General features: G+C 34.9%; 1 protein-coding gene across 2 annotated transcripts in view; it reads left to right on the top strand.

Moving 5' to 3' along the window:
* RASSF8 (Ras association domain family member 8) overlaps nt 1-25,106 on the top strand; it is a 118,362-nt gene extending 93,256 nt beyond the window's left edge. Inside the window, exons 1-5 of one of the 2 annotated variants that reach the window (XM_058743322.1) lie at nt 6,702-6,810; nt 16,413-16,500; nt 17,254-18,143; nt 20,235-20,379; nt 20,988-25,106. In XM_058743322.1, coding sequence (XP_058599305.1) covers nt 16,443-16,500; nt 17,254-18,143; nt 20,235-20,379; nt 20,988-21,109 — 1,215 coding nt within the window. In that variant the 5' untranslated portion in view covers nt 6,702-6,810; nt 16,413-16,442 and the 3' untranslated portion in view covers nt 21,110-25,106. Of the gene's footprint in view, nt 1-6,603; nt 6,811-16,412; nt 16,501-17,253; nt 18,144-20,234; nt 20,380-20,987 lie in introns of those variants that run through there. The other variant, XM_058743321.1, reaches the window with a different exon arrangement.
* The last annotated feature ends 1,299 nt before the right edge of the window (nt 25,107-26,405 follow it).

Raw genomic sequence — 26,405 nt, 5'->3', positions numbered from 1 at the left:
ATGGCTCTTATACCCCTAAATTTGATGCTAAATAAAAAACTAAAGTTACTAGCTATATTTATTTTAAAAGTTTGTTTTTTAAGAAAATAAAAAGTAGTTCTTAATAGCAAAATCAATATTTCTGTTCCAGTAATTTTAACTTGATTTGTATCTTGCTTATACCAGATGCAGTTGAAATTTCCTAAAATGGATGCTAATCCCAATTATCATTTCTAATCTCTATCTAAAAACTTTGAGAATGTTGGCTGCTCTTAAGTATATGGTATAATAACCTAAAATGTCTTTATTTATAGATGCTCTTATTAAAATAATAGTATTTCTGAAACTTTTATATTAATAAGTATAATAACTTACGATATTATAATATAGTAAAAAAGTTTCTAACTTCTGAAAGTTATATTTATTTCCATAACTAACTTTTGTTGAATTCATACTTTGTGCCAAGCCCTGCACTAAGTCCATTTTAAAAAGACATGTCATTTCTCACAAATGCCTCTTGAAAAGTTATGCATCTTGACTTAAGTCACACAGTAAGTAATTGACTCAGGATTTGAACCTTGGTGTATGCTGTTTCCACTAATCAGTGTTACCTTGGGGGGAAAAATGGCTTTTTCCAAAAAGTAGTTTTTAATGGTGTGAACTTAAAAAAAAAAAAAAATGCCAGAAATCTGTGAAGCCTTGCTTTGTATTTAAGGCAAGAGTTAAAAATTATCACAAATATGCAGACATATTTATTTTGGACTCTGTAAGTAAATCTGGATATAATTTTCAAAAGCTGAAGGAATAATTTGTTAGTGCTGAAAATGAACCTAATCATCAGACACTCGCTTTGCTGACTTGTGTATTTATTTGTCATAGGTTCTCTGAATTAAAACTGTAGTTTCTTAACATGATTTAGTTGGTTTACTCTTTACTTTCTCCTAAAATGGACAGTATGCACATGTTGTCTGATCCTTGCTTACTGACAAAAATAAATTTCTAGGTTATGATAGATGAGATTTCTTAGTGTAACTTAGGACATTTTAAAAACATTTATTTGAATACATTGAATCCTTCTAGAGAGGCCTGCCTTATTCATGCTTTAGTTTCTTCATTCATCCCAATTTTGAATATATGCCCCTATTCCTAGGTTTGTGACCTTGAGAGAATTATTTAAACTGAGATTCACTTAAAATGAGACTAATGGTACCTGACTCACTCATATTGTGAGGAATAAATGAGAAACAATACACTGTGCTTACCAGATGGTAGGTACTCAGACCATTCCTTGCCATAGTTGCAGAACGGTCACTTGAACATGTTAAATCTGGAAAATGTTAAATCACTGCATGTGTTTAAATGTTGTGACTTGAGGATAACGAATAGTAGAAGGAAGAGCATGGGTTTGCTGGATGTAATAATTAACATGCAAATATTGCCTATCATTGTGAATTTTTAAAAATGTAATATCAAAGAAAAAATCCTATGACTTTTCTAAAAAGAAAAATATAAAACCTATCTTTAGAAGAGATGACTTAATCATGGCAGTTAAGACTTTTCATATAAGAGAAAGAGAAAAGCTATTAAATTTTCTCATTTGTTCTATATTATTCCTACAATATAGTTGTATCCGTCACCACTTCTGGGTGTTTCAAAATACATTAAAAGGCTAACAGAAATCTCATTTTACATACAGCATATCTTCAAAAGTTGGTAATTTTGTATCCTGTAGTTCAGTGGGATATTTTATAGGCATTATGCCTCTTTTCCACTCTCTCACCCTCCATGCTGAGTCACTGAGTACTAGTTTAACAAAGTTTAACCAGTTTCTCTACTGTGGGATACCTTGCCGCACATTGTCTCCCACACTGTATTTTGAAATGTTTCCCAAAATTGTTGAACTGGGGAACCTTATTTCCTTATGGTGCGTGCACAGGACTATTGTTCTCAATATTTCATTTGGGGAGGATCTTATTGATATCACTAAGGTCATCTTCCTCAGTGCCCACTTTTAACATTTTGTACCTTTTATGACAACCTACTCTCTGTGACACCATTTCCAGAACTGTGTTATAGCAAAATAATGGGTTTTCTAAAAGCAACTGAACATTTAACTGTATTTCCAAAATACAGAACCAGAGGGTTATAAAACATGCATCACCTGAACACTGCAGTTCAGGGGCAGATAACCTATGACTGGCATCTGATGCAATTTTCCAGAACCTGTTACCTGTACCTACCAAAATCTGTTTTCTTACCCACCGCCTTCCTTCCTAATCTGTTTTCACTCTTCTCCTTCTCCACCCACATTGCGCTTCATCCTCTCATGTTATCCAGGTTGTTTTTCTTTTTTTTAAACTTAGGTTACTTTCCCATCACCCACAGGCAATATGTACCTATTTTTTTCCTTACCTCAAAACCATTTGAGCATCAAAAAGTTAATCCTTTTTTAGTTTGTAGCAGTTGTTCTACATAACTTCATAATTCCCACATCAAATCAGTTTTAGAATAAGGTAATCTAAAGGTAAAGTCCCTTTAGTTTTTATTTTTTCACTAGTTTTCTATACAAAAGAGAATTTGGGTATCTTATTATTGATTCCAATAAGTATTATTCAGGATATACCATGTTCATTGTGCAGAATCTCTTTCTGTATAATGCCAAAAAAACTAGTGCATAGCATTAGTATTTTATTTAAAGTAGCTAGTTTGATTGTAAAGATTTTATTATAACTCATTTTATCTGTATGATGTTTCTATAAAGAATGCTTTAATATGCAGTAACCAAAAACTGGACATGAAAGAAATGATAAAATTGGCAATAAGCTTGCTTGTATGTTTGTGTCTAGTGTCCAGGGAGTAAGGGAATTTGCTCAGTAGCTCAATGGTAGCCATCACAAGGAACTTACACCATTTTTAAATATGCAGTCAGCACTTATTTGTGAGAGCCTTTGGTCACAACAGTTTTGTCCGCTGATCAAGACATCACCTTGTTTTGTGTGTTTTTCTCTTGAAAGATACCTTATTTGATATTTATTGTTGATTCATAAACATTGAGCTCACAACCAATAGCACTATAACTCACACTCAAACCAAACCTATCTAATAACATATTTTCTTCGTAAGTCACATCACAACCTTCTTGCATTTAGGAACACTAGACAGTGTCTGCACTGTGTTTGGGAGCCATTTTCAGCAATGAAATCACCAATGAAGACCATAAAAATGCCAAAACATGGCACTAAAAACACTGAGAAAAGATAACTTATTGACATTATGAAAGCTGAAACAAGAAGGCAGAGTATTGCCTCTCTGCATTTTCCACTGCTGTATACATGTCTGTGAATGACTGTGAAAGTGCCATAAATATTGATTTTGGGGTTACAAATTTAGTGAGTGGATGAATTCACAAATAAGGAACCCACAAATAATGAGGATTGACTGAAATTGCTTTATTAAAGTACTGGTCTTGGAGGAATATGTCTCCACAAATGCAGATGCTTAATTCCAATAGGCTTTCAAGACAGTAAATGGTTTTTAACTAAAGAACACTTTGTTCCCAGTAGCTTGTTACTGAATAAACCTAGTTCTTCATTATAAAAATTAAAATCATGGTTTGAATATAGAAACCTTATAGTGGAAACCATAACTGAACTATAAGAATACTTTTGCAGTAGAACCTTACTTCTACCTACATCATTGTTTCCATGGAAAAATGTATTCCACATTCCAGCTGAGATGCCAAAGCCCTTTAGCTTCTCGAGTTCTTAGTTCCAAGGATGACCAATCTACGACACGCACCTACAGTATAGGACTTTATTTTCCTTCTAGTCTAGTTCTGGGACTGGGAACAGAGCCATAGGAATTAGACTCTGGAGGATAGAACAGGGTTGCAGATCCTGGAAGGGAGTACCTAAGGGCTTAGAGAGGGACAGATTCTACAGATGACTTCCATGAATAACACCATGATTTTTAGGGAAACTAGGGATGATTGTTAGTACAGCCCAAACTGGACAGAAGCCATAATCTAAAAACAATAGCCCTGTTAGAAATAAAATTTTGGGCCACATGATCTATTAAGGCATTTTTTTTACCCTCCTTAAGGATTTAAGTTTGAAAGAGAATATTAGTAGTGTAAAAAATGCAGATGCTGGTCTTCTCTGTGATAAGCCGTGGTAGGAAGTCTCTGATCAAGAGGATAAATACCTGCAAGTTTATATACACTAAGCAGTATTATTTATGCTCAGTGTTTTCCCACAATGTTACTATACTCTGTAATATTTAGTAGATGTACATGTGTTCTTTGTTCATTTGTATTCTCTTGATGATTAAAAGTTTGAGGTAAACAATGATAATTCAAGATAGGAAAATATGTGGTAGTGTACTAAAACCTTTGTAGAACTTAAAAATGAACCTCATAAGTTTCTTTTAAATGACAGGTTTCTTTGGGGGGAGGAGGGCTTTAATGAGATCTGCTGTCTTCCTTGCAAGGTTCCCCAAGTGTAAGATATTTTAATGAAAAATAATGGACTAGGTATTAAATAGATTTTAATTCAGTTTAGTTTTTTAAATTCAGCTTTTTATTTAATAAAGTAATTTAATTTTTTTATATTAATTTAATACAATATCTTAATGTTGGGCCAATTTTTTAATCTTAACTATATTCCAAGAAAGAATAATACGTATTCTATTTTTAATAAGTAGAGCGTCTGGCAGAAAACGAAAAATATCTTGTTTTAAAGTCAGAATTCTTTTTCCTTTCATCGAATGGTCTTTAAATGGATTGGGGACAGTAGCATATTTGAAATTCTCATTTGAAATTTCAACTATACATCAGCCTATTAAATGCTCAGAGTGGTCTAACTGTAAAGAAACTTGTTTAACTTTATTTGTAGAATTTCTTACATTTCTCTGGCTTTGGAGCCCTTTTCTCCCCCCAGAAACTTCACCATTTCATGAGATTTCATAACTAAGGAACACAGTTATGGCAATTTAGCTTGTCACAGGCAAATAGCCCTTTATCTGGGTGTAGAGAGGGTTGATGAAACCACCTCTGTACTGCAGCGTAGGCAGAGGGAGCTGAAGTAACACGCTGGGAAACTGTCAGTCCTTTCCCTTGTTTTCAGGATGACAAAAAGTATTTTTGCACCTTCCCTGGAGAAAGCAAATAAGCTTATTTGCCTTCGCTCACATATGTTCTGACTCATCTACCCAGGTGGCCTAGAACTATCTTAGGTCCTTTAAGAAAATGCATAAGGACTGTGTTACTGTTTGTAACAAATGCTGTTTCACTAGAAAAGTTTTTAGTGTTTTTTTTTTAAATAAGCTTTTCAATAAGTCATTAATGCTGAAACACTAGTTCCATTGTCAACCTTTAAATAAATTTAAATATTGTTTTAATTAATTAAATCAATGTTTATTACATCTCATAAAATTTAATATTCTTTTCAAAGAAACCAACAAAAAACAGGAAGATCATAGGACAATGGACAAATCATAGATTGATTAAAGATTTAACACAGGAAGAACTGGGATTTTAAAACCCTACAGGAAAAAGAATTGTGTGCAATTGATTTTTAGCAAGCTAATAACATTCTAATCAATACAAGAAATCAAGACATTTGGTTTGATTGTAGGAGAGTGTGAAAATTTCTGCATGGCATATGAATAAATGCAGCTAAACAAAAAAAAAACAATGAGGAAACACCACAAATACAACAAAAATTGAGATTTATATTATTAGAATAACTTGTAATTTAAGAATATTATCAAACCCCAGTGAAATAAATAAGAAAAAGTCAAGCAGTTCATATATGGGGAAGTTGCCAGCCTTAAGTAAAAGAATTAATTTCCATCAACTAATATTTTCTGCACACCTATGCATTATACTATGGTTAGTGTTAGAATTTCTGTGGTGAAAGCAACACTCTCAGTCCTTTTGGGAAGAGAGGGAGGCAAGGTTCACATGAAACAAAGGAATACAGTGGAGTTCTGAAGATACATTTACAAATGCCGGCAAGGCTGTGGAAACTGGTTCAGTTATTATTCAAAAAATGACAAACATCTTTTTTTAACCTCAGAAATGATCCTAATGAGATATTTTTTTTTTAAATAGCTTACGTGTTTTTAATAAATTGCTTCTATGTTGAGCAATAGGGCTTGGTCCAGTAAGTAGGATTTCTTTACCCAAAGAAGTTACTTTATGATTAAAATTACAATTATATGGGGCATGTGGGTGGCTCAATCCATTTAGCATCCAACTCTTGATCTTGGCTCAGGTCATGATCTCATGGTTATGGGACCATGTCCATGTCAGGCTCTGCACTGACAGCATGGAGCATTCTTGGAATTCTCTCTCACTCTCTCTGCCCCTCCCCTACTTGATCGCTCACTCTCTCTCTCAAAAATAAATAAATAAAATTATAATTATGAAAATTGTACTAATATGAAATAATGTCATGAATAGGTGGCTATAGTTGTATTCATGCTGCTGAATTCACTTCTGTGAAATAAGTAAGTACTTGGTCATTAATGGTAGTAGGATTATGAGATATTAAAATTTATTTTGCATAATACTTAAGAAATTTTAAGACTCATTTTATTAAAAATGTTTTTTCCTCTTTTTAGCTGACTACACAAGACTCTGCCTTCCTCACATTTCCATAGCCAGCGACATGACCTGACACCTTGATGACCAGTCTCAGGGCCCTTGGGTGACTGGCTGGTGCACCATGGAACTTAAAGTATGGGTGGATGGAGTTCAGAGGATTGTTTGTGGGGTCACCGAAGTTACAACTTGCCAGGAGGTTGTAATAGCCTTAGCTCAAGCGATAGGTAAGTGAACTCTCTGGGAGTCTGAGACAAAGTGGTTTATCCTTCCTGTTGTTGTTTGGGGTTTTTTTTTTTTTTGTATTCAATATAGATTTCTAGTTTTTTATTTGGTTCCATAATACAACTCGAGAGCACACTTTTACTTATTACAGTTCCCCATGCTTAAATAAATCTGTAAAGACACTTGTCTTCTGGCTTCTCCCAGATTTACTGATCTTGAGTCCAGAGTCTGCACTGTCTCTGTTCTCTTATTGTTTATCCTAAACAATGATTTCTGGAACTAAAGATGTTTTCTTGAGCAAAAACATAGATTCCTAGTTCCCAGACCCTCATTAGGAAAAAATCCTATTTACTGTTTATTCTGACTACTTTTTGAAAAGAAAAACATTGGGGTGCCTGGGTGGATCAGTCATTTGAGCATCCAACTCCTGATACCGGCTCAGGTCATGATCCCAGGGTCATGTGATAGAGCCCTGCATCAAGTCTCCATGCTGAGCATAGAGCCTGCTTAAGATATTCTCTCTCTCTCTCTCTCTCTCTCTCTCTCTCTCTCTCTCTGCTTGTGTGCTCTCTCTTTAAAATAAAAATAAAAAATTCAGGGGTGCTTGGGGTGGCTCAGTCAGTTAAGCATTTGACTCTTCATTTCAGCTCAGCTTGTGATCTCACAATTCATGAGATTAAGTTTGAGATTCTCTCTCACCTTCTCTCTCTGCCCCTCCCCCGCTCACATGTGTTCTCATTCTCTCTCTCAATAATAAACATTTTTAAAAAGTAAAAATAAGGGGCACCTGGGTGGCTCAGTCAGTTAAGCATCCGACTTCGGCTCTGGTCATGATCTCACAGTTCGTGAGTAGTTTGAGCCCCGTGTCGGGCTCTGCGCTGACAGCTTGGAGCCTGGAGCCTGCTTCAGATTCTGTGTCTCCATCTCTCTCTGTCCCTCCCCCACTTGCACTCTGTGTCTCTCTGTCTCTCAAAAATAAATAAATATTAAAAAAAAAAAAGAAGCCATGGGCAGTGTTTTAAAATAAAATGAGTATATTTTACAGGGTGGCTAAGGAGTGCAGTAAGCTGCATCTGTCCATATCATATGATAGTCACATTTTCTACACAGAATTTCAAAGGGAAAATGCCCAGATATACCAGGTGTGTGTTTACCAATTTGAACTAAACAGTGTAATGTACCTGTTTGTGAACAAGCCAGAAAGAAGTTTTAACTAAAATCTACCCCCATTTTTGCTTTCTCGGTAACTCAGTCCAGACCGTTTTGAAAAGTTGATGATTTGAATATAGAGGTTTTATATTTCTCCAGACTTGGCCAAACAACTCTTTTCCTGTATCATAAATACTTCATTAAATTCAGAATTCATCTGAGAGATGACTCAACTGGCAACCAGCCGAGGACTGTTGATCCTTGTTTCTCTTGTGCCATAAGATTTTCTCAGCTTCAGATGCAGTACGCTTTTGATACATACTTAAATATTTATCCGTCTTGTAATGTGGGTTATTGGCATTCAAAGTTTAAACACTAAGTGAAAGTTTTATAGTATTATTTTGACCTTATTTCCACTATAAGAAACAATAAGGGGTTTATCAATTGGGGAAAATTAATTCTGTGACATACAGTCCCAGAAATTCTATGGCTTAACACAGTAAAAGTTTAGGTATCCTGTTAGCGGAGTATGTACTGAATGAGAAAACTACAGATGCTTCTAAAAAACTTACACTGAAGCAACTTGTAGCATACCTTCATGGGTTCAAACCCACACATTTGCCTCATGGGATGGAAACACCATAGATATATTCTTGATTAGGGATTATTGAAATTCTCTGGATAGCTAAAATTACTTTCAGGAAACCATCAGGACACAAAAATATTTACACAACTTGGTAATTTGCAAATATATATGGCAGCAAACATTTTTTGACTTGGTGCTGCTATTCAATTGAGTCAAATTAGAAAATAGCTAAAAATAGAACATAAATTGGTAAAAGATGTTGAATGCATCTAATAGTATAGAAAGAAATCCTTTCTACTCTGATCTGTGACTACCTTGACAGGTTATATCTAGGTGGTGGAATAATGAGACAGAATAACAAAATAAAAACATAACTCTGGAACATTTAATTGGCATGAGATGGATAAACTGTCCTGCAGCGTGCTGTGTGTTTGGTCACTGTATACATCTTGGGCTTTCTGAAACAGTCCCAATTTCAGATATTTTATCTTGTTTTTGTCATAAACTATCCCAGAAATGCCATTATTTCACAATTCAAACTGCTTCTCAAATCTGTATGTGAAACAGAAAGCCTGTTTCAAGTTATAGTCCAGAAAATGCATTTGCTTTTACAATATTCCCAAAATATGAAAAGAATGTATTTCTGCCCTCAAGTAGCTTAGAAGTTAAGTAAAGTATGGCTAACAAAAGATTAGAGAGGAAAAGAGGAAGAAATCAAGGAGACTGAGGGAAAAGTTTTCTGATTCATACTCCTTTGTTGCCTGGTACCATTTGGAGTACTAAAGATTTAGAATTTTTCTCTGTTCCCACTTCTAATGATCTTATTCCTATATCTCCTTCAACTGGGGCCAGAGTTAGCATTTAATATAAACAAATTGATGGGGCTGGGGTCCAAGGTGGAGTGAACTGTTCCTAAGAAGGCTTGTTTCATATAGTTTGCCCCACGAGATCAGTTTTCAAACAAGCACATTTTATACTGAATTCTAATTTAACTATTCAACGCTTCTTTTCTCTGGAAGTCCCCCTACAGTAGGGATCCTGCTTGTTTATTCTTCTTACACCATTGCTTTGCCTAAAGTAAGTATTCAATAAAACATAGTTTCTAAAACAGTGCTGTCCCGTAGAACTTTCTGCAAGGATAATAATGGTCTGTATCTGTGCTATGCAGTATAGTAACCACTAGCCACATGCAGCTATTGAGTACTTGAGATGTGGCTAGTATAACTGAGGAAATGAATTTTTAATTAAAATTTAAATGTGGCTAGTGGTTAACAGGTATTGTAGTAAACTGTTCTAGAAGACGACTAACTGGTATCTCAAACTTCAAATGAGAGAACCCAAGTCTGTTTCTCAGCTGCTGCCCACCCGCAAATTTCTTCTTTCTCTTTATCTCAACAAATGAAATCTCTTTTCTTTTAATTGATTAGACAGAAAACTTTTATGTTATCTTTTTTGTTGTTGTTCTAATATCTTACAACTAATCCAGTAATAAATCCTACCTGTACTACCTTCAGTATACATGCAGAATCTTGTTTCTCTTCACAGTCACTGTTAACTTGATGTAAGCCACCATCATTTCTCACTTAGGTTTTTGCTGTAGCCTTCCAACTCATCTCCCTGCAACATCTTGGTCCCCTCTGGCCTATTCTTAACAAATTTCTTTTATTTAATGTTTGTTTATTTTGAGACAGAGAAAGAGAGAGCACAGATGGGGGAGGGTCAGAGAGAGAGGGAGACAGAGAATCCCAAGCAGGCTCCACACTGTCAGCACAGACCCCAGTGCAGGACTGGATCCCACAAACCATGAGATCATGACCTGAGCCGACATCAGGAGTTGGATGCCCAACTGACTGAGCCACCCAGGCATCCCATATTTCTTTTAAAGTAATACTTTTTTTTTAAGTTTCTCTTTAAATTCCAGTTAGTTAACATACAGTATAATATTAGTTTCATGAATACAATTTAGTGATTTCACACTTACATACAACACTTATTGCTCATCATCAATTGCCCTCCTTAATCTTCATTACCTCCCCTCCACCCACCTCCCCTCTGGTAACCATCACTTTGTTCTCTATACTTAAGAGTCTGTTTCTTGGTTTGCCCCTCCCTCCCCCTCCATGCTCCTTTGTTTGATTTCTTGCATTCCACATATGAGTAAAATCATATGGTATTTGTCTTTCATTGACTGACTTATTTCCCTTAGCATAATACTTTGCAGCTCCATGCTGTTGCAAATGGCAAGATTTCATTCTTGTTTTTGAGTAATATTCCATTGTGTGTGTGTGTGCGTGTGCACGCGTGTGTGTGTGTGTGTGTGTGTGTAAGTCCATACAGTGGTCTTCAAGACACTAATGAATCTCTACTTTACCCCCTCACCAATCTGACTTCATTCTCTACCACTTACTTTTGATTGTCCCTTTACTTACACCACAAAGATATTTCTGCCTCAGTCTTTGCATCTGTTCTTTTCTCTGCTGAGAATACTCTGCACCCAGATATCTTCAAAATTCATTCCCTTGGATCTCTGCTTAAATATCTTCCCACAAAAGATGTCCCTGACCACATATCCATACACACATGCACATACACTCACATACTCTTTATCTGCCGTACTCTAATTTTCTCTATAGCACTTACCCCTCCTGACATATTACCTATAGGCCACATATATAGACCATATACACATTTTTAAATCTAAACATTTCTGAAAGCCTAGAATTTATCATACTTCATTTGTTAGCCATACTTGGAATGTCTTGAACTCATCTGGTGGTAAAAACTGTTCTGATTCAATATGAGGCTGTTTTTAATTTATATTTATTCCATTTGATATGAATGTTGATACATTTTACTTCGTAAACTGTAATATGTTTGATTATAGACCTATAGGGATAGCACCATGTTACCTTTCTAAAATCCAAAAAGTTCTGAAGTTTCAGCATATCTGGCCTTAAAGCTGTTGGATAATGGACAGTAGACCTACATTTATCTGTGTGCTGTATATTGCCTGCTACTGTTTTGTTATTGCCTATTCTCATAGCTTAAAGCCATGCCTAAGTAGTAGACACTCAATACATATTTGTGAATAACTGAATGAATTTTTTAAAGTTTTCTATAAATTACAGGCTGAACTAGGTGACCACCTAATGCCCTTTCCATTTCTAAGAGTATATGATCCTTTAGAAGATAAGGAAAATAATATTTTATGTTCTCACATTTAACTCTTATTAATTTCATGCATAAATTATCAATTTTAGAAATTTACAAATTTACCCATTTTACATCTGTTTACAGATGTATTCATTGTAGACTTTTTTGAAATTCAGAAAAAATACAAAGAAAATTTTAAAAATCACTCACGATCTTGCCTCCTAGAAGCAATCACTATACACACTCCTTTTATGTACCTCTAGATAAGTTTAAAGATTTCACTCTCCATAATTCTTGATAGTTTTAAAGTCTTATTTTTCATTTACTGGATTGTGAATTAAATTTTCCACTTAATCCTCACAAGTCTTATGAGGATCATCTATTATCTCTATAGATGATCAAGCTAAGGCACAGAGATACCAGATAACTTGCCCAAGCTCCTAGAGCTAGTAAGAGGGTAACTGGGATTCAAACCAGTAGTCTTAATTCAAGAACCTTGCTCTTAACTTCTTGTATACTGTTTTGGTTATACCCCCTATAATCTCAGTGGACATCTGTTAGAAAGTATAGTTATTGATTGAATTATACTGAAACAAGAAATAAAAGTCCTTAATAGTAAATTATACTGCTTTTATGTAGCCAAGTTCATCTTTTACAGTTTTGATATTTATAACAATAGTGTAATCATTCATAATTCTAAGTACTTTCTATATTTTCTACATCCATAAAAGATTATTTTAATGAATGTAAATACATGTAATTCATAGCATGTATCAGTCAGGATGGGTTAGATTATGCTACATTAACAAAAAGTCCCCCCAAATATTACTGGTCTATAGTGATAAATGTTACCTCTTATTTTGATTAATAGTATTTATGCAAAGTAAGCAACACAGTGCCTAGCAAATAGAGGCATAATAAATGTAAATCATTATGAAATCAATAAATTTAATGGTTTTATTATTTTTTAATAGTAGTAAACTCATCATATAATACTAAATAGTTCCTAAATTAATGTGCAGTGATTCTGTGATTACACGATAAATAGATTACATGATATTCTCATCAACACTGTGGGAAAATATACTGTGAATGACTTAACTATGGGTTGTCTATAGCTGACCAACAGGTTATATTCAAAGATATTTACATTATATCACTGTCATTATAAATTAAATACTCTATGGTTAAAATTATCTTAATAGCTACACTTAGGACTTGTAGAAAATCCATTGACAAATTTGCAGAGTAGTTGTAATTGATAAATTGCTTTAAATTCTTTAAGCTTTGATTTCTTCACTGAAAAGTTGAGGATCATATCTATACTGCTTATTTCACAAAACCAATTAAGCCCGTGTGTAAAATATATTTTTATATATTTTATATATCTTTGTTTTATATATATGTGTGTGTGTGTGTGTGTGTCAGCATCAAAAGCATTTAAATGATACAATGCAATTTCTTGTACAGAGATGTTCCTTGTAAGAATTCTAAGTCATTATGAGAATGATTGGTTATGTTAACTAGAGTCTATATAAGAATCCAAAATGTTTATATAGCTCAAGGAGCAAAAAGTATCTGTTATTGGAAAAATTCAGGGCGGTAGGATTCATGATAAAGAATAAGTTTACTGACATCACTTCTAATATATCCAGAAACCGGAAGATTTGTTAGCATTAAATTCATAAGTGATGAATGCAACTCTCTGTCATGTTTTTTGAATAATGTATAGTATTCATTTTGGGGGTAAGAAGGATTTGAAACTGAAGAAAAAACCAAATGTCAGCTAAAGCTAAAACTTACAAAGAGGGTTGATGATCAAGGTGTTCAATAGAATTTATATCCCTAGGGCCTGACACTATTTCTGACAGGTATTTGATGTTCTATATGTACTTGTTGACTAAATAACAAGATGTGACTTTTCAATCATGATTTTGTTATTTGGCTCTCTATTTAGAAAATTTCTCCAGAAATTTTCTGGAGAAATTTTCTAAAATTGTGTAAAAATGATTTATACAATGTTGTTGAGTGGTTGAAATAAGCGCATAATGTTTCTGAGTGACTCATATTTGAATATTTGAGTTTTGGTGTATATTTTCAAAAACTTCATGTTACATACTATTCTGCTTTAACTTAGATGAGAAGAATCTGTTATCCTATTTCCTTTTAATTTATGTCAATCATCCATTGAGATTCCACTAATGCATTAAAGTCTCTCTATGTGATTTTCCTTATTATATGAAGTTAATATAATACTGGGAATACACTCAATTGCTTCATCTATCCAAAAGTACAATCAGTATTTTATTTACCATTCATTATTGTGGCACACATTTCTAAATAGCCACAACAGCCTAATCTACAAATGCTACAGGTAGATAGGTAGGTAGGTAGGTAGATACTCCTTTTTGTTAGTTTTAGGGGTACATCAAGATGGAATGCAAGGTACAACTCAGTGTATCCGTTTAATAAAATGCATTGAAAGGAGTTTTGCAGGAGGAATTTGAATCTATCCAAATGAAATAGGATCTTTAGGGTCTTGCCAAGTATGGTATTAAAAATAATTATTATGGGATTTAACTGTTACATAACCTATCTAAAACCCAATTTTTATAATAAAATCAAAGCTATTAATTTACCTTTTATAAAAGCTTTTTTATATTACTGGATAGATTTTTTTTTTCTTTTCATCTAACTGCACTAAATATGCATTATTTAACAAAAAAGGGAAAACTGGCATTAAAAGTAATTCTAAATAATCTTCTACCAAGATATTCTCATAGGGCAGCAGTACCATTAAGCATTGAAAAAATTAGCTTCGTATTTAATTATGACTAAATTAGGGTCTTTAAAATTGTTAATATAACTTGTATAATATAATGATTCTGTTTTCTTTTTCAAGATGCTTCATTGGCCTGGTAGAATTAGAGAGGGCTCTGCTGATCTAGTCTAACCCCTCACATTACTTATGAGGACACAGAGCTCCAGATAAGAGTGAGATTCTAAAAGTAGTTGACAGGCAGGAAAGCCAAGAACACAGAGTGCTGTGATCTTTGAAGCAGTGAGTACACGTGGAACAGTTTTAGCCTTGCAGATTTGTCATGTGGTTTTTCTTGGAGTAATTACAGTAACTTTTAACCTGAAAGTCACTAGAAACGTTTTTACTCCAAGAAGCCAATCCACTGTACTAAGGCTTTCTTCTTCATTCCCCTTGTTTGCCCAGGCATTTTGATAATAGTAACAACTAATATTTGTATAGAACTTTTCAATTTTAGAAAAAAAATTTTATATTTCACATCTCATTTGACTCACAACAGTATCAGTAAGAAAATACTATTCTCACCCTTTAGATGAGGAAACTGAAGCCAAAGGAAATTTAATGCATCACTCAGATCATTTAAGTAGCTGGCAGAGCCAAACTTGAACACAGGCCTTCTGACTCCAGAGCCTTTTTGCTCTTTCCAGCTCTGTATAGTTGAGAGTTGTTGAAAGGTGCTGAAGGATTTTTAAGTCAGATTATTGTCACGTCACATCATTTTTAAGAGGTCTCTGGTCAACCCTTTTGTTATGTGACTAACAATGTTTAAAATTAATAATGGCTACCATGTATTGAATGCCTGCCATGGGCCAGGCAGTGTTGTAGGTGCTTACTATGTCTGACTCTGACTCCCAGAACCTGTGACATACTGCTACTGTCTCTATTTTAGAAGTGAGGGTATGCTATTTATCCAACAGGCAATTAAAACGTAGGACTGGGGTGCCTGAGTGGCTCAATCTATTAAGCCTCAGACTCTGGATTTTAGCTCAGGTCATGACCTTATGGTGGTGAGATGGAGCCCCGTGTTGGGCTCCATGTTGTGCGTGAAACCTGTTTAACATTCTCCCTCTCTCTCTCCCTCTCCCTCCCCTTCCCTTCCCCCCCCAACCCTGCACCCCTCTCCCCCTTCCCCTCTCTGACTCTGTGTCTGTCTCTCTCAAGAATAAAAACAAAAAAACAAAACCTGGGATTAAAACTCCAGTCTGTTTGCCTCCCAAGCTTCAACTTTGCAGCTGTACCCAAGATTCAGTGTCCTTAAAGGAGAATATATGCATATGTTTAAAGCAGTATCATTCTTTGTGTACTAACTCTACACTGCATACATGGCTACTCATATACATAGGAATATGTATATCCAGATCTTAATTTATTGACCTAGTAACTGAGAAAATAACTACTATTGGTTCAGAAGCTCATGAAATTCAAAAAGAAGATAAATCAGTAGCTGTATGGACCCGTATTATAATTACTAGGTGCCAGGATCAGTTTTTTTCTTCCTTGTAATAATGTTAAGTAGTAATGGATGCTTTTTATTGAGATGTAATTGACATGTAACATTTATATTAGTTTCAGGTATGTAGTGGATACTTTTAACAAAATATCCATCTGACCTACCTACCTTAAATGAAAATGTTTAGAAACTGTGTTCAATTTAATGATATTATACTGTCTTCTGAAATTTTATCTTCTGTAATTACTAGTTAGGTTCAGTATTTCTATTTATATATGATTTTATTACTGTTTCTGTTTTTTTAAATATTTTTGCCTTTAAAAATTTTTTTAATCGGCTTCTAAGCTACAACTATCAAAACTGTAGAAGGCTTCTCTTTCAGCCCCTATTTTTTTACAAAATTATTTTGAAGAGTTGTTTTCACTGAAGTGATTTTTATTTGCCACAGGTGTGCAGAAAGATACCAGCAGTGTGAGCTATGGGATGGCCAAGCCCTTATGCAGAAACAGAGGAAAGACCTGTACAGCCACCTCTTAGCTAAGTAGCATGTTGTTCACTGGCTCAATATCTCCTTTCAGGAGGAAAATGGGCCTCTAACCTTCCCAAGTTCTAATGTGCAGAGAAAGCATAGGAATTCACAAAGAGGAAATTTATTCCAGTTTTGAAGTTCTACCTAGTTCCTGCGTCCAGGCCCTCATGGCTTCCAATGGGGCATTCTCCTGTCATCCTTTGTTTTATCTAGAAGTCTTGTCCCACACAGGAAGGTCTAGGCAATCAGGCATTTAACAAGAGCATAAAAGTCTCCCTGAGTTTTAAAGTGTTCAATTTCTAAGCAAATCTGAAGGATATATGTAATTCACATCCCATAATTTTATGCTGTTAACATATCTTCAAGGGAAGTTTTATTTTATTTATTTTTTTTTTTTTTTAATTTTTTTCAACGTTTTTTATTTATTTTTGGGACAGAGAGAGACAGAGCATGAACGGGGGAGGGGCAGAGAGAGAGGGAGACACAGAATCGGAAACAGGCTCCAGGCTCCGAGCCATCAGCCCAGAGCCTGACGCGGGGCTCGAACTCACGGACCGCGAGATGAGATCGTGACCTGGCTGAAGTCGGACGCTTAACCGACTGCGCCACCCAGGCGCCCCAAGGGAAGTTTTAAAAGCAGCATGGACTAGACTTTGATGCTAATCAAGAAGACACATTTATCAAATAGTGTCCTCTGTAGCGTTATTTTAGCTATTGCATATGCCACTTTGACAGTTTGTTATTATCTTTTTTTATCTAGGTCGAACTGGAAGGTACACTCTTATAGAAAAATGGAGAGATACTGAAAGACACTTAGCGCCTCATGAAAATCCTATCATATCCTTAAACAAATGGGGGCAGTATGCTAGTGATGTACAGCTAATTTTACGTCGAACTGGGCCATCTCTTAGTGAGCGACCCACTTCAGACAGTGTGGCTCGAATTCCTGAAAGAACTTTATACAGGCAGAGTTTGCCCCCTTTAGCCAAACTGAGGCCTCAGATTGACAAATCAATCAAAAGGAGAGAACCTAAAAGGAAATCATTAACATTTACAGGAGGTGCCAAAGGATTAATGGACATTTTTGGAAAGGGTAAAGAAACTGAATTTAAGCAAAAGGTGCTGAATAACTGCAAAACAACAGCAGATGAGTTAAAGAAGCTGATTCGGTTACAGACAGAGAAGCTTCAATCCATTGAGAAAGAGCTAGAATCAAATGAAATCGAAATACAGTTTTGGGAGCAAAAGTATAATTCTAACCTTGAAGAGGAAATTGTCCGCCTGGAGCAAAAGATCAAAAGAAATGATGTAGAAATTGAAGAGGAAGAATTTTGGGAAAATGAATTGCAGATTGAACAGGAAAATGAAAAACAGCTGAAGGATCAACTTCAAGAAATAAGACAGAAAATAACAGAATGTGAGAGCAAATTAAAGGACTATTTGGCTCAGATCCAGACTATGGAAAGTGGTCTTGAAGCAGAAAAATTACAACGGGAAGTTCAGGAGGCACAAATCAATGAAGAAGAGGTTAAAGGAAAGATTGGTAAGGTCAAAGGAGAAATTGACATTCAAGGCCAACAGAGTCTGAGGCTGGAAAATGGCATTAAAGCTGTAGAGAGATCTCTTGGACAAGCCACCAAACGATTACAGGTAAGAACATTTTTATAAAAAGGATGTTTCGTCTGTTTAAAAAAATTAATATATTCTTGGCGTTTTCTTTAATGATTGTCCATTTTTTCTTATATTGAAAGTTAGAAAGCTATCTTGGCTTATAAGTTTCTTAGAATTTCTGTGACTTACGACAAAGCTAAGATGTGAGACCAAAACAGAGATGAGCGCTAAAGCCACACTGATCCTTGTTCCATGGCAACAGGTTTCTTACTGTGTGTCAGTTATAACATTAGGTAATTGGATACAGAGAATAGAACCTCGGAGCTGGAATGGACACTAATGATGAGATAGTGAATCTGACCTTCACTCCTTTTAGAGATAAGGAATCCAGTGCAAAAGAGATTACTGCAGATTGTTTTGCCAGGGACTGTGTGGCTAGTTAACTGCTTATCTATTACTTCTCCATTGTTGCTAACCCCATCTTTCTTGAGATGTAAATAGTTCCCTTCTCTCCACATTACTTACTCTCCTTTGCTTTCCTGAGAGGGACACAGAGGTTCCTCTCTGATTTTCCACTCTCTGGTTCACATACAAGAATATTTATATTTTGCCATTAGGTGCTGATTACTCAACTTAAATTTCTTAGACACCCGTTCTTGAAAAGAAAATGTGGTGGTGTTAGGAGAATTACAAAAGAGGTATTAAAAATAAATAATAGTTAAAATATTAAATATTAATATTAAATAAAAGCTTAAATAGTACATATAAATTCACATTTCTGATTTTTTGTTACATTTGGCCACATTTCAAATGCTCTGTGGCACATGTCTAGTGGTTGCTGTATTATTGATCAGTGCTGGTGAAGAAGCTTGCTATTCAGAGTGATCCATGCAGTTCAGGACACATTTGTTAAAAATTCAGAATCTATATTTGTAATAAGGTGTCCAGATAGTGCCTACGCATGTGGAAGTTTGAGAAGAATTTCTCAACTGGAATATCAACCGTTTTATCAGCAGAGAAAGCTGAGCTTTCAGAAAGAACTTTCATGATTTCCTTTCTGTGCCACTAACCATAGTAAGAGAGAAAACCTCCACCAAAATTTTGAAAATTGAGAATTTCTCATGCAGTGGAAAGTTGTTAACCTCTGATTTGTCAGTATTCTACTATTTGGATTCACTTTGACCCTTAAAAAGGGTACAATTGGAAGTTGTGTTGCCTTTGCTATTATCTACAGGAAACACTAATTCTTGACAGTCATTACTAGTAAATCTCACCACCCATTGAAAAATATTTCATAATCAAACTAACATATCTCCAAGTACCTGCTACGCTCAAAGTAAGTGGAAGAAGCAACCACTCATTTCTGGTATCTCTCCCCTACCCCTGCCAGGTTCATCAAACAGACTCAACCTGGTGAGTCCTTGCCACTTTTCCCTATAGTGCAGTAAAGGAGAGAAAGAGAACTCATCAATGCCTTTCCTTGTTTTTTGAGCTTTCTGGCTGTCCAAACTTGATCTCCTTTCTTTAAAGATCTTCGGTTCTCAGATCCATCTTTGCCAAGGATTTAGTTAAGAACCCCACAGTGAAAATCTTGTGGGAATTTTGCTTTCCTCATGCTCTAATATAAATCTCAATAACGGATCCCATGAACACTTGAACAGTCCACCAAATACAAGAACTTTTCTGAGTCTCACAGACCAAATGACTATGAATTTTACAGTCGGTTTTGAAGTAAATAATAGGGAAATTTATTTGTGAACAGCTTATAGCAACATTGCTATAAACACTGGGATGGATGGAAACCGGTGTTTATTGATGAAAGTCTATAGATATATATTTATTTCATCAGGTGTATAGTGAATTCCTAACAGAGGAAAGCATCACATTTAAAAGGACAGACTAAAGAAGCTCTTGTCCTTTATTTGCTTACTTTTTGGCCTGTGCCACAGAACAAAAATGACCTCTTTTTAGCCTATTGTATCAGCATTAACACAGATTTGTTGACTGTGTTCTTGTGCAAGCAAGTATCGCACACACAGCCCCCATAAGCAGATGGACTATCACCAGGATGTCTTTAGCTGGCCAATAGTGACTCCTCCAATAAAAAGAAACATTTTAACTTCCATCTAGGACAAAGAACAAGAACTGGAGCAGTTGACTAAAGAGCTGCGTCAAGTCAATCTCCAGCAGTTTATCCAACAGACAGGGACAAAAGTTACCGTTTTGCCAGCGGAGCCCATCGAAGTAGAGGCCTCACATGCAGACATAGAAAGGGGTAAGGTGTTGAGAAATCTGCTCTTTTCCCTTTATTCTCACTGGTTAACTTTGAATAAACTCCTCGCATTCAGTTAAAACGTTACCCTGCCACTCAAAGCTTGGGCCACTTAAAAAAAAATTGATGTACGTCCTGTTTCTGGGGAAAATCAATAATATTTAGGTTATTTAATTTACTTAGAAAAGCATGTAATCCCCAAATCTTCTGTCATTTGTTTTAAACTGCTTCTTAAAGAAACTTTTTCCTGACGTATGAGTCAGATTTTAGCTTCTGTTCCTGACACCCCTTCCTCCTCTCCTAAAAGTCGTTATTATTAATTTGTGCTGATATTTAAAAGATATGTATCATCCGAACAACCAAGAAAGAGAAGCAAAGTGCTCACCTTTTTACAAAGATCATTAACTATTGAAACCACTGAAAACTGTTTTTATCACTGAGAGGGTCAAGAAGACTTAGCCTTCTCCTCGTACCCCAGACCCCACGGGGGACTACAGTTTTACAGTGTAATGTTAGTTGGCTCTTCAGGCAGGAAAAATTCTAATTTTTCACGTTGCTAAGTCCTTCGAGTTGCTGAGTCCACAAAATGGCTTTCTTTGTTTTCTGTGTAGAGGCACCATTCCAGTCCGGGTCCCTGAAGCGGCCCGGTTCATCTCGGCAGCTCCCCAGTAATCTCCGTATTCTACAGAATCCTATCTCATCTGGTTTTAATCCTGAAGGCATATATGTATAACATTATCTGTCTTCAGGGGAGAGACCCAATGAAGGTACCAAGGACAGTGAAAATTCCTTCTTTGATTTGTGCCAATGATGAACAGAGGATATATTTCACAAGCCACCGTATCTTTTTTCTGTCCTAAATTGCATACCACTTGGAGCCATACCCTGTGCACTGATGCTAAAAGAACAAAGAAACTGTGTTTTCACACATCAACAGTGTTGACGTTTTTGTCCAGCAGCTGTAATGCAAAGCCTTCATTTTTATTTGTAGCATTTTGAGAGCATTAGGAAAGTATTATACTGTGTGTATACATAAATAAAACCATGACAAGAGTGAAGAGAAATACGTGACTGGCTTAGTTTAATTTATTCCATATAATCGATTAATGGGTAAATGTTGGTTTTAATATTTTTTATTAATACTTATCCTGTGACCTAATTACATTATATATGGTGTGATTATGACTGTGTGCATGTGCCAGACTCCATCCATACATTGCCAATTTACAGCTCTACAGGTGTCATAGGGTGCTCCACCATCAAAACTAAGTCCTTAAGAACCCACTTGTATTTATTTTGTGTACCTGTCCTAACCATTGCTTAATTAGATCAAGTCATTCAGGTTTTCTTTTTAATCTGGACTTTAATCTTTTCTTTACAATATTTCCAGTACATGAATGACCACATAGCAAAATAGAAATATTTTCATGAGGTTAATTGTATCTTTAACAAACAAAAATGTAACTGTTGACCATCCAAACAGGTGTGGGGTTTCCTGATATATTATGTGTTTTGTTTCTGCCCTGCCTTAATCACTTTAATCTCATGGGTCCTCAAGAGTTGCCATAATACATAAGTTAGAGATACCTGGTGGGTCTGCTTCAGAAGGTTACTTTAAGTGATACATTTTTAAAATGACCCACTTCATATGTATGATCTGTTGGTGTAAGCACCCATGGGCAAGCTTTTGCTTGCACATAATTTACTCTGTACTTTATGAACTATTGCTAATTCTCCAATCGCTTAGAGAGAAAGTATGTTGGAGTTAGGTACTTTTTGCCAAGGAAATTAAGTTAATCTTTTTTTTTTTCCCCCCATTTTTGAGCTTGACTTTTACATGTAGGACATGAGTCTCCATTTGTACATATATTTTCTCTATTTATAAAACCAAAAATGAGTCAACACCTCTCCCATGAGTGGTGACTTAACTAAGATTCACAAGTAATATCTGGATGGATGTGGTCAGATACCATTTAGCCATTTTTACATTCCCTCTGATCAAAATTTGGTACAGTATAATTAAGACTTTAAACTGAAATTTAAAGTAGGTTTTAATTCTGAGGAAAATATATTCTCTGTATTACATGCAACAAAGTAAAAGTGGATTAGTGTATTAATGCCATGGTAACAATAAAAAGATGTAAGTTATATCTTATGCATGAGGGCAACTTTGGATGTTTTAACACATTTGACTTATTTTTGGTTTAATGAATGCTGAGAATGCTGCATTTAGGTTTCCAATGAAAACTTTTAAGAATGGCTATGAAAATATATAGAAGCTTCTAGAGAACTGAAAGTAATAATGCAGAGTTGCCTTTTCTAGTCCAGCTAAATGGCAGACCTCAACTAAAGATATTATTTTCTTTGGGTTCTTGGAGTTATCAAGTTGACTGTGCCATTATACTATTTTGCAAATAACTTGATAAATAAGTTATTCTTACCTAAATAACTACAGTCTGTACACATTTGCTCTCAATTTATAATAGTTATTTCATATCTACATATATTTAAGAATTAGGAGAAGTAAAAAAATCAAAATAATTTGTAGATTTTGTGACAGCAATGATTTATGTATGCCCAATATATGCCTTATTTTTAAAGGGTTCCATCCTATACCAAGAGTCATTTTGTTATTGTTGTTCAGAGAAATTAAGATCTTATTCACAAAGAAAAACATTTTTATAAATTGATCATATCCTATTTAAATCAAAATGTTAAACTGAAGATATATTAAACTTTGCAGTTTGTAATTGCAAAGATGCCTTGGTGTGCCATCAAAAACACAAAGTCAATATCCAACATAATTGTTGTAAATTATTATCAGCATTAACCTAATAACTTTAAAGAAAGACTGGCAGCATTGTGACAACTTTATCTGAATTTTCAAATGCCAAGTAATCTTTATGTACCTAATTATAGATAGAAATACTATTTCCTAGGTGAAAAGAATATATAAATGTGAATTTGATAAATACATTGAGCAGCTATACTTTTTAATCAGTTAGTTATATTACTTCTGGAAGAACATCTCTAAGAAATATTTTCTAAGTCTTTTTTTAAAATAGAAGAAAGAAAACTCATTTCCCTAGAACATCTTAAAAATATTGTAGTCTATTCCTGATCATTTTTATCTATTGTGAATATAGATGAGTTAGATTAAGTGCCACATCTTTTAGATACATTTCGGAGGGGGGCAGTGGGCAATAATATACAAAAAATACCAAATATAAAATTTTGCATCTGGGGGAATATTCAGGTTCTAAATACTAAACTAGATTATAAGGTTTTTATTATTATTATTATACTTTAAGTTGTTGTTTTATTAGGATTTCCTGTATTAAGTACATTAGAAGATATTTTTTTCTTACCAAGGAACGATTTGAAATAGCACTGGTATATTTGACCCTTTAGAATGTCTAGCATCTTCAGAGAATGATCCATAGTTGGTTGCCTCAGTCCTTTTTTTTTTTCCTTATGAGATATTTTGGTTGAGTAGCATGTTTTGTTTTGTTTTGTTTTGTTTTGTTTTGTTTTGTCCTGATGCACAGGGAATTGATATGTGAGACTTTGGTTAGTATTAATAGTAGTTACCTATTTAATTCCCTCAGTCATCCCTGAATAATCATCAATTCCCATAGTTCAAATAAATCATAAACTAGAGCTAAAATAGTAAAGATGCAGAATTTATGGTGTGAAGTGTGATTATTAACAGTGTTCAAGAACAAAACACTTGCTTCCAGAGCATAAATAAATTTTGCACCTGCATTAAAAGAACATTTTCTTTGTGAATAAGAGAAAAACGGTCTTTAAAGAAACTTCATTTAAAGCCATTTCTGTGAACATCTTTCCAAGTTAGAACTATAATAATGGATTGAGGAAATAATACGGAAAAGGCAAAAACTCTTGATTTCAGGTGTGCAAAGGATGTGGGCAGATGGGCATTTCCCTGTGTGCATTGCCTTTGAAAAATTGGGCCTTAATTTATATGTATATAAAAGTGCTGTGTTCACATCCCTCTTCTACCTAAAGTTGTCTTTATTAATCCATATTGTATTAAAATTTAGCTCATAAGTATTACTTTTATATTATGTCAATTTTTTTGCATGTTTATACTATTTGCTACAGTATTTTTAAGTTTTGGGTGAAGGCCATCAGCTGTGTGGAGAAGACAAAACAATCACTATTTATTCAGTATTGCTGCTTTACGTTTCCAGAATAAGCTTTCTATGCCAGGACAGTGACTGCTTGAAAGCTGCAGGAGCTCTATTCCAATGCATTTTATATATTTTTAGAAACCAAATACATGCAGATAACTATTTAGTATACTAATTATATTAAACCAGCAGAAATATAAAGGCAATAAAGTATATACATATATATATGGGGGGAGGGAAAGATTAAAAAATAGGTTTACAGCCAGACATGGTGGTAGCCCTAAATATATTTCCAATCTGTCTTTTGGTATTGACCCAAGGAGGATTTGAGTTGCTGCAGCTTTAAACAGATAATTGCCACGTTCACTACTGTGGACACATAAATATGCTTTTAGTACTGCTTTGCTTATGTACCAATAAAATATCTGTAATATGTATTATATGTAATTCTTTTTTTTTTTTGACTTTCATTTCAAAATGTATATTTTCTGATTATTATCATGAGCTGTAAAACAAAGGATCAGTATCTGATATTCTCCCAAGTAATAAATTTTCAGGATTCATTGGGGCATTACAGTTGCTGGTCTGTTTCTTATGTGTTTAATATTTCAAAATATGAGTTTATTTTCTTTAAAAGATACTAAAGAGAAAAGGTCTGCATAACCGTGACATAAAATTACATTTCTCTGAAAGTAATGTTAAAAGAATTACCAATTGCTAGATAAGGTAGCTGTTTTATCCAAGTGAAACTTAAGAAATTAATACCTCCCTTTTATTTCAAAAGCAAAAGGAAAAAATTGTATCTTAATGAACCTCTATATTCTCAGATTTCTTTAAAACCATAAATGAGGGGAACAATTAAATACCTACTATGTACCCAGTACAATAATAGGAGACACATTGAGCCATGCAGGGAAACTCTTCCAAATCACACAACTAATGAGTAACTTACAAGGCACCTGAACTTAGACCTTTCTGATACCAAAGTACTTTTCTATATTCCATGACAAACTACACAAGCTTTATAATGGTCAGTTTCTGTTTTTAATGTGAAAGTACATAAATTGTCATTTTTATATTCTGTATAAATTATATCTTGACCAAGAAATTATACATATGAACAATAGTATGTTAAAAAACAATGGCGAATTATTAACAAAATAATGCAAAATACAAATTATTTTTGGCCTACTTTGAGGGAATTTAAAAATCTTAATTATCATGTCCTCCTCTATAGACGTTTGTTTAGTTAATGGCAGAGCAAGGAATAACCTTTCTCCACTTGATTCTTCACCTGCTGCCCACTTCACCTATTTGTGCTGCCTCTTAGGAAGGGCCAGCAGAGTCCTAGCTATTAAAACAAGCGGAAACTTGCTGGACACATTCTCGCCGTCTGTTGCCATTTCATGAGCCTTTATTGTTGGTCAGACATTGTACTGAAATTAGTATGATTTGCTTTGCACCTCAAGGAGGTTGCAGTCTAATGATCACCATTAAAGGAACAAGGATAGAGTGCCATGGAAATGCACCAGAAGGGCTTAGCTCTGGCCCAGAGTGTTGGCACACCCTGGAGAAGAGAATATAAACTGGGGAAGGTTATCTGGCACAGACTTAAAGATGGGAAGATGTAGAGCCTGTGGGGCTGTGACCACAGTGAAAAGGTCTGGAGGGCTAAGAGGGAAGGTCGTCGGCATCCTGAAGGGCTTTGGTTGCCATGGTAAGGAAGGACTTTATCCTTAGAGCTATGAAGGAGTTTGGCATGGCAGTGAAATGATCAGACTAGCATATTAAGAAGATCATCCTTGCTGGCATTGTGGAGGACTGACTGGAGAAGGTCAGGACTGAAAGCAAGAAAGACCACTTGAGGTGTCTCCA

Source organism: Neofelis nebulosa, chromosome 8 (assembly GCF_028018385.1).
Source record: "Neofelis nebulosa isolate mNeoNeb1 chromosome 8, mNeoNeb1.pri, whole genome shotgun sequence".
Taxonomy (NCBI): domain Eukaryota; kingdom Metazoa; phylum Chordata; class Mammalia; order Carnivora; family Felidae; genus Neofelis; species Neofelis nebulosa.
This window is presented reverse-complemented; position numbering and strand designations above follow the sequence as displayed.